Source organism: Fulmarus glacialis, unplaced genomic scaffold, assembly GCF_000690835.1.
Source record: "Fulmarus glacialis isolate BGI_N327 unplaced genomic scaffold, ASM69083v1 scaffold6841, whole genome shotgun sequence".
In the NCBI taxonomy this organism is placed as follows: domain Eukaryota; kingdom Metazoa; phylum Chordata; class Aves; order Procellariiformes; family Procellariidae; genus Fulmarus; species Fulmarus glacialis.
Window position 1 is genome coordinate 17,820 of NW_009190782.1, and position 14,829 is coordinate 32,648.

The 14,829-nt window shown below is 36.5% G+C and overlaps 1 protein-coding gene across 1 annotated transcript; it reads right to left on the minus strand.

Annotated features, from left to right (window-relative positions):
* Nucleotides 1-1,125: 1,125 nt before the first annotated feature.
* On the minus strand, nt 1,126-14,273 carry LOC104083057 (dystrophin-like; the record flags this gene model as incomplete). Its single annotated transcript, XM_009586418.1, has 6 exons — nt 1,126-1,394; nt 2,068-2,188; nt 10,164-10,320; nt 13,210-13,382; nt 13,729-13,838; nt 14,145-14,273. Coding segments are annotated over 6 exons (959 nt in total), but the record flags the coding sequence as incomplete, so codon positions are not given.
* Nucleotides 14,274-14,829: the final 556 nt, after the last annotated feature.

Genomic DNA, 14,829 nt, shown 5'->3' on the forward strand with positions numbered 1-14,829 from the left:
TGTAATAGCAGGCACTTTCTGAGAATTTATAAATAGATCTTTCTGTTCATTCATCATCCATGAATTTAAATGAAGATAAACAAATTTTGCAGCTAACTGTTGATCAGCTACCAAATACTTAGTTAAGTACCATCTTGTATAGTATTTGTACAGGACACTCATTAAACTTTCTGTATGATTAAAACTCACGGGCTTTTATTTTTTTGTATAAATTACAAAGGCATTTTTTCTTGCCATTAGTCATTCTATTTCCTCTTTCTTAGATCTTAATATTCTACTAGAGAAAATAACAGTCAGCTCAGGTCTCTTTCAAAATGACTCATGATTCCCATTTATGTGAATGGAAGAGAGGCACTTTATTCTTATCAAAATGGCAACTGCCTCTATTGTGCTCTAGCTGAAGGAATCCTGTAGCATTTAGAAAGTCTGGCCATGGCAGTCATGCTGAAAGAGGACAAGTCCTCACGAGTTTCTCAATAAGCAATGATTTTATGAAACAACCCTTGAAAGCAACTAAGCATTAAGTTATACAAAATAATGACAGTTTTTCCAGGTTGTTTTTTGGTTGTTTTTTTGTTGTTGGGTTTTTTTTTTTCTTTTTTTCGTTATGAGGCCTAGTTATCAAATAAGACAGATAGCACCATCATGAGAAAACAACAACAAAACCATATACTTTAAATTATTTAAATTCTACTCTACAAGTATAGACACAATTATGTACTCATCATACTTACAAAAGTATAATAAAGAACAGAATTAATTTTCTATACTTTTATCATATATTCTCCTATCTATTCTATTTTGATTTCTTTACTGTTAACTCTGCATCTCCTGAGTCAAGAGTGAGTGCGCTGAGGATATTTACACATTCCTGCAGTGCTTTTTACCCATGTTAGCAATATACATTCTCAATGTTGATTTGATTTCATTTTTATTGCAGAAACGATGAAACTCTTTATATGTACTTTCTGGGTTGTTTGTTTTTTTTTTTTTTTTTTTAATATAAATCACTGTGATACAAAGCTATTGATTTATCATTTTAAAAGAGAATTCCTGATTTGGGGATTCATACAATGAACAAGCCAATTATTTTATACTCAGAAATACTGATATACTGACACATACCTTGACTTTTTCTAAGTGATCCTGCAGAGAGTCAATTAGCAGATCCCCCACTGGCTGCCAGGATCCCTTGAACACTTCAGCCTGGCGAAGTTTCAGGTCCAGTTCATCCATTGCCTCTTGAAGGCCCTGCAGTCTTTCAAGAGCATCATCTATCTTCTTTTGCCAATCAGCAGACTCTAGATTCAGCTTATCCCACTCAGTTCTGACCTCATCTGCTTGTCTTTGGAGAAGTTTAGTGACATTGTGGGCCCTTTCTTCAGGTGACAGCTCTAAATGTGAAAGTCAAGAGGCTTTTAAGACATACCCTGTCTTAGAAGAAAAATAATTGCCATCTGGGTAAGTTCAAAGCTCTGTAAGAAACTATTCATAACCAAAGACACCTGTGAAATTTATTTTATTAATGTATTCTCCTTTGAAAAACTCTTAACTTATTTAAATCTTGCCATCATACAGATGATGAAAATATGCATTTAAGTACATAAAGGCATTTTTAAACATGCAAGGTGTAGCCAAAAATTTATCAACGGTGTCCTGATTCAGCAAAATAGTTCTGCACATACATAAATATTAATCACTGTGAATCTTTTGCTGCAATTGAGTGGATTTGGGAGCTTCTGTAGTACTGAGACTATGAGTTGAATTTTAGGCAAATCACAGCTTTCAGACCCCAAATGGGCCTATAGTTATAGATAGGTCCTGAAGGTTTAAAGCCAGTTTCAAAATCTGCTTATAAATATGCATGTCTGTTTAGTGCCACAATGTTCAGAAGGATCACAATGGGTTTCTTTCATCTATATTTTTAGCTTAGTTTCTGAATACTGACATTCAGCTTGGAGTGTAAAAGGAATGCTTTCACAGTGGCTGGCAGAATTATTTAATCATCGCTGATCATCACTGATCTTTCCAGCAAATGTGTTATTACCCTGCTCTTTTTTCAATTACCTCTTGGTTCTGGGTAGAGCTTCTCCAGTCCCTCCACAGGCTGCTCTGTTAAGAAGATTCGCACAGTCTCAAGTGCACTCCTGATAACAGGCTCTTTTGTTTTCAGCTCCCTCTTGAAAGTCTGAGAGATGAAACAAAATTATTGTAAGTGGATATATAATGAAATACTGAGTGCTAGCCCTTGTTTTCGTCAATTTAAGAACAAAGTTTCCAACAACAGCTTCCATGTGTGTATTACAAGTAGCTACAAAAAAAAAAAGAAAAAAAAAGTAAAAGAGATAATCAGCTTTTGCTTAACCTGAAATCACATTGTATTCAAAGGAGCAAATGTACTGCCAGCATGCTGCAAAGTACCCAAGGTTGCTGATCAAATTTTCACTGTGAGAGGGATCCCTTTTGTTGATCAACATCAGGGTCAACTCCAACTTGCTGCAAGGGGCAAGGCTTTGGCTGGTTCTGTACTGGACCACACCAGCATAGGTAATGGTTCTTGAAAGCAAGATTTACCAGAATGCAAAGGAAAATCCAACATGTCTCACAGCTACCACTTTGCTACTGCTGCTGGCAACTGTTATATCATAAGGAAAAAAGAAAAAAAAAAAGGACCTATGGATATTGACATGTTAACCCGTAACAATTAATAACAAAAAAAATTCCAGTATATTAAATCATAACACTCTCCTTAGCAATGGTGTAGATGCATCTCTTCCAAAATTACATGAACTGAGATTTCTGAAATGTAGAATCAAGGACAAGGTGAAAATTCAGAAACACCATCTAGCCTAGATGTAGGCATGCATGAGTAAAAATTAAAGGGCAGAAAGTAGTCCTTATGAAATAGTTAATTAATTATAATATAATAGTTAATTAATTAATAGTTAATAGTTCCTTTAATCAGTATTTATTATCAATTTCCATATCTTTACGTTTAACATTGCTTGGTAGTACATTCTGCTCCTTTTCAGCTCAACTGTATTTCTCCTTTTCGCCTCTTCCTTTCCTGTCATGCTTTTTGGCACCTGTCCCCTTTCTTGCCTTTTCTTCCTCTTTCTCATTTGCATTTTTCTTCCTCCAGCAACAGCTCCTTTTACTATCTCTCTTCTATTCCCTGCTTTTAAAATGACCATAAGTAAGATTCTCAAGGTTGGTATTTGAAGTTTTGGTAGGCTACTGAAAGTATACGTATCTCAGTTTTTGTTGTTGCTGTTGTTGTAAGATAATTTAAGATTCCATTAATCTGAATCCGAATGTTCAGCGCACAAAAATGCAGATGAAACCTGGCCTGTGGGTTGCACGTTGCATTCGGTCTTTTGCATGTTGTATTGAATTTATCTAAATGGCCCTTACCACTGTTTTATTTCAACATTTTCTTTTCTATTTATGAAACAACATTGAATGCATACTGTTTTCAAGTAGCATAGAGATAAAATATGCAGATAGTTATAGTGCAGTGTAACACAAAACACAACACTGTAAAAAGGAGAGCCATATGCCATGAGTGGAAAACAGATATTTTACTCCAGGGTTAAGAAAATTCTTTTTACAACACAGGCATTATATAGGCTTCTAACATAAGAAATTCACCAATTCAGTTAAATTAATTATTATAAAAATTTGAGTTTCTATGCAAACTAATGAAAGATTATAAATTCAATATTAAAAAGTTCATTGCACTTTGAATTGTCATAGAATCATAGAATAGTTTGGGTTGGAAGGGACCTTTAAAGGTCATCTAGTCCAACCCCCCTGCTGTGGGCAGGGACACCTTCAACTAGATCAGGTTGCTCAGAGCCCCATCCAACCTGACCTTGAATGTTTCCAGGGATGGGGCATCTACCACCTCTCTGGGCAACCACTTCTAGTGGTTCACCACCCTCATTGTAAAAAATTTCTTCCTTATACCTAGCCTGAATCTACCCTCTCTTAGTTTATCCTTGTCCTGTAGCAACAGGCCCTGCCATCTTTCTTATAAGCCCCCTTTCTATACTGAAAGGCTGCAATAAGGTGTCCCTGGAGCCTTCTCTTCTCCAGGCTGAATAACCCCAACTCTCTCAGCCTTTCTTCATAGGAGAGGCATTCCATCCCCCATTTTTCGTATCAAATTTATATTTAATATGAAATGCTCTGTATAGAAAATACCTAACAACTAATAATGAGAATCACACCTGCATTTTATAACATGAGCACTCACAGGTAAAAAATTCTTAATGCCTTTCAGGAAAGTAAACTTAAGGAAATGACTACATTATTCTGCTATAAATATTTAAATAAACTTTTTATTAAGTGGTCAAGAACTGACCATAAGGTTTGTAATTGTGAATCAGGAAAACCCTTTAGCAAAGTGTGCTTTCTTGAAGGAAACAACAAAGTAAAAAATGTTAATTTTGTGTCATGGACATCAGTGGGACTGGGATCCTTTCACAGAGTGTATCTGCTATCATAAGGCAATCTATTGTTTGATTAATATCTGTGATAAATGTTTTAAACAATCATGTTGACCCTTGAGAACCAACACTGATTTTCAGAAATAGAGTACTGTATATTAACAAGTAAACTACCATTGGACATTGCTCTGCATAAAAACTGAGTGGGGTTACTCTAGGGTTAAAACTCTAACTTAGACATTTTTAGGTTTAGAAATTTTTATAATTCATACTTGACTCTTGCATGAAGTGCAACGGAAAGAAGAAATATAATAAGTCTTTTTCATGCCTCCAAATGAGGAAAAATCTATTCCTTTAATTAGCCTTCGTGCTCACCTCACATTACATCATTCTGTCCCACTAGAGTGTGGCAGGTCTGCAGCTCAAGAAAGCCAGCAGGTAGCATAACTTAAAATGTTCCCCCATGGACTGTGTGCTTTGCTCTCATCTGATAGTGTTAAAAGTGATATCAACAGTCATACCAGTTTTTAAACATTATAATTGTAAAACAGCTTAAAGATATAATATACTTTATAAACATCTCCGAAGACAAATTATTTGTCAGAAATGAGTAACGCCCAAAACCAATCAAACAGGAGGCACATGCTCAAAGGTCTGTTCCACCCACACACACCAAGAGCAGGAAGAAGTCACAGATATTTCAGGGGAACACAGAACTACACCAACTTATAGGATATTTAAAAGCCAGAAATGCCTTTGAGCTATGTATTTGGGAATGAGTAGTACTGCTGTATGGAGTGCTGCTGCTGTAGTCAGGTCAACCCTAGCTATGTACATGTACAAACAGTGAGAAGGACACAAAATACCTTCTTTCAGCTTGTACTGCTTTTGCATAAAACCATACCAACGAAATATACCTAGTGGCATTATATTTCCAAGAGAGGATTAAAGCCACATTCCTCCAATATCTCTTGTACAACAGAACAAGGATAACATAATCAGATATGCATACTGCATCCCATAAAGAGTGTAAGCAGGAATCATTGTATCTGTCTCCCCAAAACAACAAGAAATGCTAAGGGGAACTTTCTGACTTTGTATATTTTGTATTTAGTCACAAACAGAAAGAGTCTCTTTCTCTTTTATTAAAGACAAACAGTGAGCCAAAGTGTTAAATGTTTTTTTTTCCAACTTTTCCATTCTGGATGTTGGAGCTGGTGGATGCGATTATAGTCTGTAAATCCTGAGGTTTAGAATAGTACACAGTATGGTGTTAAGATCTATTTACAATTCTCATTGCCTTCCCTAGTTTTGATCTGCAGACTTCTACTGAGTGAGTTAAAATATGTTTCAGTGTATGAAATTTAAAAAGGAGAGAATGAAAAAAACATGAGACTGAAGCAGTAGCACAGAACAGCATTAAAAATAATGAATGCTCATTTCATACTAGCCCATTCCAAAAAATGTTCTTACTGTATGAAGATAAAGCCAGCTTTTCTGACTAAAGTTTTGTTGTGAAATATGTACACACTACCAATAAAAATCATAAGTAGCAATAAATGGCATTTTCTTTTCTTTTCTTTTTGGGGGGGGGTGGAGAGGGGAGTAAATTATCTATCTGGAGCCCTGACAAATACATCTTTATAATAAGCAGACCACCATTGAAAGCAGAATTAGCCTAAATGAATGTCTAATTTACAGCTAATGATTTCAGGCTAATTTCATTGAATTCCTTAGCTTCTTCCACACTTTGTGGTGACTGTAGAGGAAATCGAATGTGCATAATGTATGACCTGACAAAAAAACAAGTAAACTACTTTATTTAAGCATCTCTATTTGTCATCAACACTACAGCAGTAATGGCTTTCTGTCCACCGTTTTAATAATGCATATATTGATCTGCTTATCTCAGACCTCCATTACCTCCTTATGGGTGTCCTTACATCTCTTTAGATGGAGAAACACAGATTGTTTAAATTGAAAGATGAAAATATAATGAGTTGCATTAGTAAAACTAATATTAATCTCTGTTATTAGAAAAGCAGATATTTTTGCTTTTAATGAATTTTAAAGAGAAAGAGTACAGTTAAATTAGTTCAAGTTGTTTTCCAACCAGAATGTTTTTTTAAAATGGGTTTTGAACTCAATTTTAAAAAGTAGATATCAATTGTGCCACCAGAAAAGGTTAGTGTGTTGAAGCGGGAATTGTACTCCTTCTTAGGCACTGTTGCTATAGATTTCATGTGAAAGGGTTTCCAGGGAATTGTTAATAATTAACTTCTATGTTCATAAATGCTATTTATGCTGTTAACACAATCAGCATAGATACACAGAAGATATGGCAACTCTTAAAAGAATGAAAGAAAAAGCAGGCTATCTGCATGATGCTTAAGTTACTTAACTGAGATTAACAGTAACATGTACACAGTTATTAATACGATTTCAATAAAACGTTACTATGACACTTAGTAAAGCAAATGAAACTGTAAAATAATTAAATAATATGTTGATGAATAGCAGTATTTTTTATCATTGACTAACACCCCCCCCCCCCCCCCACCATTCTAAGACTTCGGCATAGACACAATTTCTTCAGATGTCAAAAACCGACAAAATGACCCACTATATATATAAGTTCAAACAAATAGCAGTTATGTGGGTTATTTGGGATAAATTCCAAATTGCCTTGTCTAAAAAGCATCTCACATTTATAATGCAACAATGATTTTGACTGCATGGATATCTCTTTTCCCAGTTGAGTTCAAGCTCTCCTCTGGCATAGATTCAAGCATTTGAAATTTTCATCTGAATCCTACTCTTAACATTTTTAAAGCCAATCTTGGCAACTAGGAGCATTCTAATGATAAGAACTAACTTCTTTTCATCTCTGCCATGAATGTCTGAGGTATTCCAGATGGTCTTCTAAATGATAGAGAGGTTAAATATATTTGTTTTTCTTTAAATTACATCCTTAAGGGAAAAAAAAATAAAATCAGCTTGTAACACTGCTTCAGAAAAAGGATTCAGGCATCAAATCATGTTTGCATTCATCACGCCATTTCTCAATGGCAATCAGTTAAACTGCTTATAAATAATATTTCCCTGCTGAGGCTTTTTCTCTTCTCCAATGAAGAACTTACCCAGGTTCACTTCTGGCTTTACCTGGCAAAAACAATTCTTCACAGAAGGAAAGACAGTGTATTGATATAGGAAGACTAAAGTTGAAATTTTGGGTCATTTAAAAGATTGGTCAGATCAGGTAGAGGCTTAGCTTGTTTACTGAAGGCTGATTTCCAGAACCGACATTCAGGAGAACAAAATGAACAATCAGCAGATTCTTTTTCTCAAGACCAAAATTCAACTACTCTCTACTTTCACATCCAACACTCTGAAAGCTAAGTTTTGTTCTTAAGCAGGGGCCCAAAACTCTTGAAAAAAACACCTTTCCAGTACTGTGCTCCAGTTTTGAGCTAGATACTTCTACACTTGTGGTGCAAGCCTTTTTAAAAGTATTTTTCTTATGTTCAGAAATGAGCTAAGCTGTTCATTGGGATACAGCCTTTGTATGTCTGCTTCTCTAAAAGAAACTTTTAGAGTAACAGAAAGTCCATAGTGTCCAGGGAAAAAAAAATACAGTAGAAAAACTCCAAGCTGCAAACATAGATTTTGTCAAAGACAACCTGATGTCAACAGAGTTCTGCACTGATTGTTTGTCCCTCCTTCTCTTTGAAGAGCAGACAGGGTAACCTAATTTCAAGGATTATATTTTGTTCTTTTTTCCACAGGGAATCAGAATACCTACAACTAGAAAGGCCTTACATTAAACTACAGAATGGGAAAAGGAAAGAAGCCATACTTCTAAAAGGAAGTAAAATGTTCTAGCTTTGATATTAGACATGGTGACCAAAGATTTGTGTCTGTATGTATCTGCATGTGGCAGAGAAGGTAATCAAAAAGGAGAAGTGAGAAGGAGATCTACTTTGTAAAGTCACTTTTCGCCTATTCATGGTACCTTACTTTTATGCAACACTTCTCATCCCTAAAAGTTTTAAACACTTCAGTTGATTGGTGAGTGACAGAGAGATTACTTTGTCTATCACTGAAGCCTTGCCACCTTTATGATTAATTTTGGGAAACTTTTGAATAGCATATGGCACAATATACAATATTAAAATTTTATGAGAAGTCATTTCTCTATATGAAAAAATTATTTCTTTGATCTAGGAGGAAAAGTAATGTTTTCAAATACTCAAATATTATTCAGATGACAAAAGTTTTCTTGTAACAATTCTACACAAATCCTTCTCTAAGTCTTGCTTTGGCTCAAGAGCTGTCTTTGGATAAAGGGTTTGAGTTAATGTCATGTTAAGTTAAAGCAACATCTGTACTGTTTCTTTCATCCTGATGTTCTGGTGGGCTTCAAAACTACTTTATGGAAGTTGCTACAGACAGCTGGCTAGAACAGACTTCAGGCATTTCATATATCTGAACTTTCACAGAGGGAAAGGTAAAAAGGGATGGTGGTGCTTCAGTATCTGTCTTAGTGGGTTGAGGTCTGGTTTCTGTTATGGACATCTGTTATTAACTGGTGCTTCCCAGATTAAAGTTTTCATCAGAAACTAACACAAAAGAAACAGAAGTTTTGTCATAAGGTCTAGACAGGATTTTATGGAGTTCATAAGTGATAGAATAGGAATTGCTGAAGTTGAGTGTTCTATCCCAATTACCTTTCACATGGTTCCCTATTCCTTCTCAGAACAAGAGTTTCTCCCCATTTATTGCTTCATTCAGCAATTCTTCAAGTTTATATTAGCAGAACACTAGTTCCCTAATGGGTTTCCTTATGGCATCACTAAAAAAGCACCACTGAGGTTTTTGAACTGTGATTTCACATTCAGACCTGAATAGACTGCAATGGCATAGCAAATTAAAAGCTGTTTACCTAAAAGCAGACATTAGCATCAGACAGGTCTGAACTTGATTCAACGCAGGAAACATACTTAAAGCATACCTTTACCACAAAAAAACCTGTGTGAATCTTTGTATGAAGAATTATTCAGCAGTATTGTGTTATTTTGGGGGTTGTTCATTTGGTGGGTTTTAAAAAAAAACAACTTCCCATACAAGTGTTGGATTTAGGTTACTTTTTACTACAAATCTTAGTCTAGAACAGTCCCATATGATGCTCTGCTATTGCCTTTCCATAAGAATTCCCTGATGAAACTAGTATGAGCCATAGACAGTTACAGTTAGCTATCACAATAGTTTCACGATGCAAACAGTTGTGCATTAGGGCTGATATCAGCTACTGTTTTCACAAACGTTCCCAAAAATCAATAGCAAAATGGGGTTTCAAAAGTACACAGGACGTTTAAATGCCTGATCTAGAAAAATTTTCAGAACTATTCATTTAATCCTCAATATCAGCTTAGTATTTGTTCTGGCCATGAAAACTAGCTGTCTGTGATAGGTCTACGAAAATGCTATGTTGCTTTTCAAAAAAGCTAAGCAGCTGGTAGTAAACACTCCCTTCTCCAAAAGGCTGATTTTCTAAGCTGTGTTTGAAAATTGTAGCTAGTGATCTTATGCAAGAAGTTCAGTTTTCATTACCTCTAAAGGGTATCTTACTTTTTCCAACAAGGACCGTGCCATGCAGCACTAACCTGCAAAACAAAAACCAATGACCGAAAGATCATTTAAAAAAAATCATACCCTATGAATATCATTTTGTTTCTGCACAGTGGGAAGATCTCCACCAATGGGTGCTTGCTGTTTTAATTCATCCTCCTTCAATTGCAGCCATGCCAAAAGTTCCTGAAGAGAGAGATGTAAACGCTTCCATTGGTCTGTACTGGCTTCCAAATGGGATCTGAAAGCATGTGTTAAATATAAGATATATTCAGACACAGTGAAAATAAAACCCAAATTGTACAAGCTTATTTACTGACAAAGATCCTAGTGTTTCATAAACTTAATGATTTTTAAACAGCTTCTGTTTGAATTAGGTTCTGGCAACATGATTTAAATTCGGTTCCACAGTCCTGGCCTGAAACATCCATTCTTTTCCCATCTCTTGGGCTTTTTTTTTTTTTTTTGGTTTTCCTCTTCAGCAGTGAGTAGAGTAATAGCTGTGTTGAACTGTCAGTCTCACTAAATGTACACAAGTATTATGCAGGACTAGCATGAGAGTAACTTTGTCATCACTTAGGATTGCTAGGAGATTAATTAACTAAAATGTAAAGAGTAGTTTTCAACTCAGAGAAGAGCAAGCATTTCTCTAAACCACTACACAAACCATTCAAACTCACACAAGATTCATGTGGTTTAAGATGAGCCAATGTCATTCTTTCCAAAAAAAGTAATGAAGAAATTGTTAAAGCCAATAGAATCCCCTTATGCTACACAAATGTCTGTGCCATTTGAACAGCGGTGTGAATGAAACTAATTGAACCACTGGAAAAATTAAAAGACAGAATACTACTTTGTGCAAACAAAGTCTCCACCATAAGGACAGCGAGGGCTGGGGAAGCCCCAGGGTGCCTTTGAAAGCAGTGAGGGGGGAGAGAAGCGGGGATGTTGTATGGGGAGTTGCAAGAGGCAACAGCCAGAGCAAGGACCACAGGGCTTTTGGAGGGGACACAGTCAAGGAGTCAAGTTTCTCAGTCAGGTTAACTCCTGTCTCCCATGTTTATCTCAGCAAATGTAAGCTTCAACCTCCTCCAGACAAGGCAGCAACTGGAGGCAAACACTAGGGTCTTCACTTCTTCCCTGCTTCCCCAGGTCTGGCTTTACAGGGAAAAAGCGCAAGAGTGATCCAAAGTGGTTTTGTTACTGCTGCTGTGCTCTGACCTTCCCCAGTTTGGTGAACAGTTTCCCTGAACCCATCTTGTTCTGCCCTTCTTTCAGCTTCAGGAATATATGTTTATGGATATGCATGGTAGTGTGCATTATATGCACACACTCATATATTTATAACTGTATTCAAGCATGTGCAGACAAAACAGATAATAGGAAGAAAGTTTTAAAAAATGAGTTATTTGTAAGAAAGAAAGTGTTTATTAGGATAAACTGTACTGACTTATCAGAATGAAAGAAAGGTAATAATGGAAATGAGCTTGGATCCTCTTGATATCTACCATATCTATATTTTAGATAGATTATCTAAAATAATAAAAAAACGTATAATATATCTTTTATCTATATTTTATCTAGATTTAGAAAAGAATGTCCACCTAACCCGAGCATGGGTCTTCTGTTTCAGCAGTCTAAAACTTACGCTAAATAAGGAGACTTGTGGGACTGCTGTCTGGGGGACATTTCATATTTCTGCTCTTATACCTCTTTTGCGTAGGCATTGCTAGTTATGATGAAATCCATTCTATAGTGTGTGATGGAAAGAAATAGCTCCAAGCAGACAGATTGAGAATAGCCTGTTCATTCAGTTTGGTGGCCAGCAACACTTAAATTTGATGTCTCAGAAGTTAAGAATTGTTTCTTATCCTAATCAATAAGTTGTTGAACACCTTGAGCCTTTTATTGAAAGCAAACATTTTAGAGAGGAGGTCTTTTGCTTTGAATGTTTAATGTGAGAAGTCACTGTGATATATCTGGGGTTACTATTTCTGACTCGATTAATGGCAGCAATACATTGAAATGCAAAAACTGAAACAGAGAAAGTTCCATGTATTTAATTACTGATATTTGGCGAACTGACTGTTTTTCTTATCTCAAACATCGCTGCATTTGGGCAAGTTCATGGGTAAAAGAAGAAAAAAATCTGAGAAAGACCTTGAAGGGTTATATCCCTCTTCTTTTTCTCCTCAGAAAAAAAAGCAGGACTTTGTCTCTCTTTTTCTTTAGCTACTACTATCTTTTCAACCTCACATCCTTCATTTATTTTTAATGATTGATGTTATGAAGATGGCTTTTGTCATTACACAGACTGACCTCCCTCAGGGCCTGAGCTGAAAAAAGCTAGTATTTCATACATCACTTTGAAAAACACTTCTGTCTTTTGGTGCCCTCTGAACTACCACCAATACACAGCAAGCAAGCAAATGAAAAAATGCCCGAGACTGAACGCAACAGAGCTGGCTTGCCTATTGTAAAAGTCTTATTTCTGAAGAGAAGATTCCTGGACAATTTCTTCTGAAAAGCAATCTTCAGCCCATTGAAGCCTGTGCCTCCACTTCACCATTTGTAACATCACCATTTATTATAGTTTTCCTTGCAAGGAGAAGTTTTTCCTCTCGTGACACTACCTATGGATTTCCTTTTACCCCTGGCTTTTATTTGGTAATTTTGTCCACTCTCCAATCAACAGCTAAAAACTTAAATAACGTGTCTTCTCATTTGCAAGGCTATTCTTAGTTTTGCACTGGAAATAGCAACCTTAGAAATAAAGCTTATCATAAATATAGGTTGTTTAATAACTTTCTTGCATGACTTATTGATAAGTCATACCAGCTCTAGAAAAAGTCTACATTTAGAGAAGGTACAGTTACTGTTTAAACATTCTAATCTCTCCTTCTATAATTACAAAACCTCACCATATGCCTCAAATCCTAATCCCCTACTATGATTTTCACACCAAAAAACCTAATCATTCTTACAAAGACAACATTCAAAATAGCACAAATCATTTCAAAATGGACAGAAATAGTGCTATCAGAAAAAAAATTAAACCGTTTTACTGGGCAAAACATAGCAGTCCACCTTACACCCCAACTGTAGGCTTTCGCTTACGTTCAGATCCTACCTAATATTTAGAGATTTCTTCCTAAGCTCACTCCATCTGAGGTTCATGTTATCCAGACGTCTCTGCAATAGGGCTGCATCCTCAGAGCCTTCCAGCGATCTCAGGATTTTCTGCCCGTTTTCATCCAGGTTGTGGAAGATGTCAGTATGAGCATCAATTTCCACCTGTAGTTCCTATGGAAGCAGTAGAAACAATACATGTGATTTCTTACAAAATCATAGAAAATATCACTTCTCAGAAGAGTAGAAAAACCCTCAGTGTAACACAGAGTTAGCACAGATTTTGATTATTCCATTCATGGCGATATCATGTAGTATATACACAGCCATATTTCCCTCTCACGTGAAGGCTGTTTGCATTGAATAATGACTTTTTTTCCATACAGAGCATACTGAACAAAATTTAGAAAGTTAGAAGTCTGGCCTTTGACAGGGAAAGCAGCAAGGACAAGATATATTTACTATGCTGATGAGGAAAGAAAAGCCCCACAAAACCCTCAGGATCTCAGGTAAATCTGACCTTCACATGATACGTCTTCCTGTGCAACATTTTCAGTTTGAGCTGGGGACTGCAACACCGGTCCTGCTGCATGGCAATTCCAAGAAATCTATGTGTCTGCAGCAGCCGAGCTTTAAAATGCCAAGTTCACTTACATTCTGTTGACAGAACGCATTTCGGAGCACAGGCCTCAGCAGTCAATAGCAATAAACAGCCACTTTGTGCTGTATCAAAACACTGGTCAGGGCCATGGCTGTAGGAGGGCCTGAGAATAGCAAGGTCCTAGAATATGCAACTGGCAGCTCATGTTGAACAGCCAACTTTTCTTATCACTTTATAACTGCAGGCCAGCTCTACATTTTGAATTCATTTTCCCCCCTCATTTTTAGCACAGCTGTTTCTGCCAAAAGAACATTCTTTAGAGAGCTGCCTGGTACCAGCATTCTTGCCTGCCCACACACTCAATGCAGCCTTTGTACATTGGCTGCCCTTCTCCAAGACGTTTGCATCCTGCAGCTCCACAAGGTCACAGATTCGTTTGCAGTGAACAGTGGTTGAATCAAGCTCTTTAAACAGAATAAAAATTTAAAAAATAATAATAATTTAAACACGTACGTACATGAGCACACACGTACTCTATATGTAGCCACATACGCACAAAAGTACTTTTACTTTCAAACAAAGAAGCACACAAAGAAACAAAGAAAGTGACCTAGTGAATAAAGCTCTGCATTTTCTCCTGGGATGCTTGGGCACTAAGATTTCTGGTGGTGGTTTCTTGCTGCCTGAAATGGGAGTGCTGGGGATGAAGTGTGAAAGGGGAAGTGATTTATGGCATTTGAGAGCAAGACCCAGCACTAACTGAGCATCACAGATATCCCCCAATGGAAATTTGTTGTAATTTTCTTTAGAAGAATGACTTTGAAGGAGGGGAGCACACAACTTGCCTACTTGGTGTGTTCTTAATTGAATTGGTTTTACATGATATTTTAAGTGCAATGTTAGCTGCACTGAATCATGAGTAGATTGTCCTTGTTCACCTACTGCTGTTCCAAATGTCATTTGCTGTCCTGTGCTGGATACCTATTTCTTTTCTTGCACAGTAACAACTAGCACTGTATT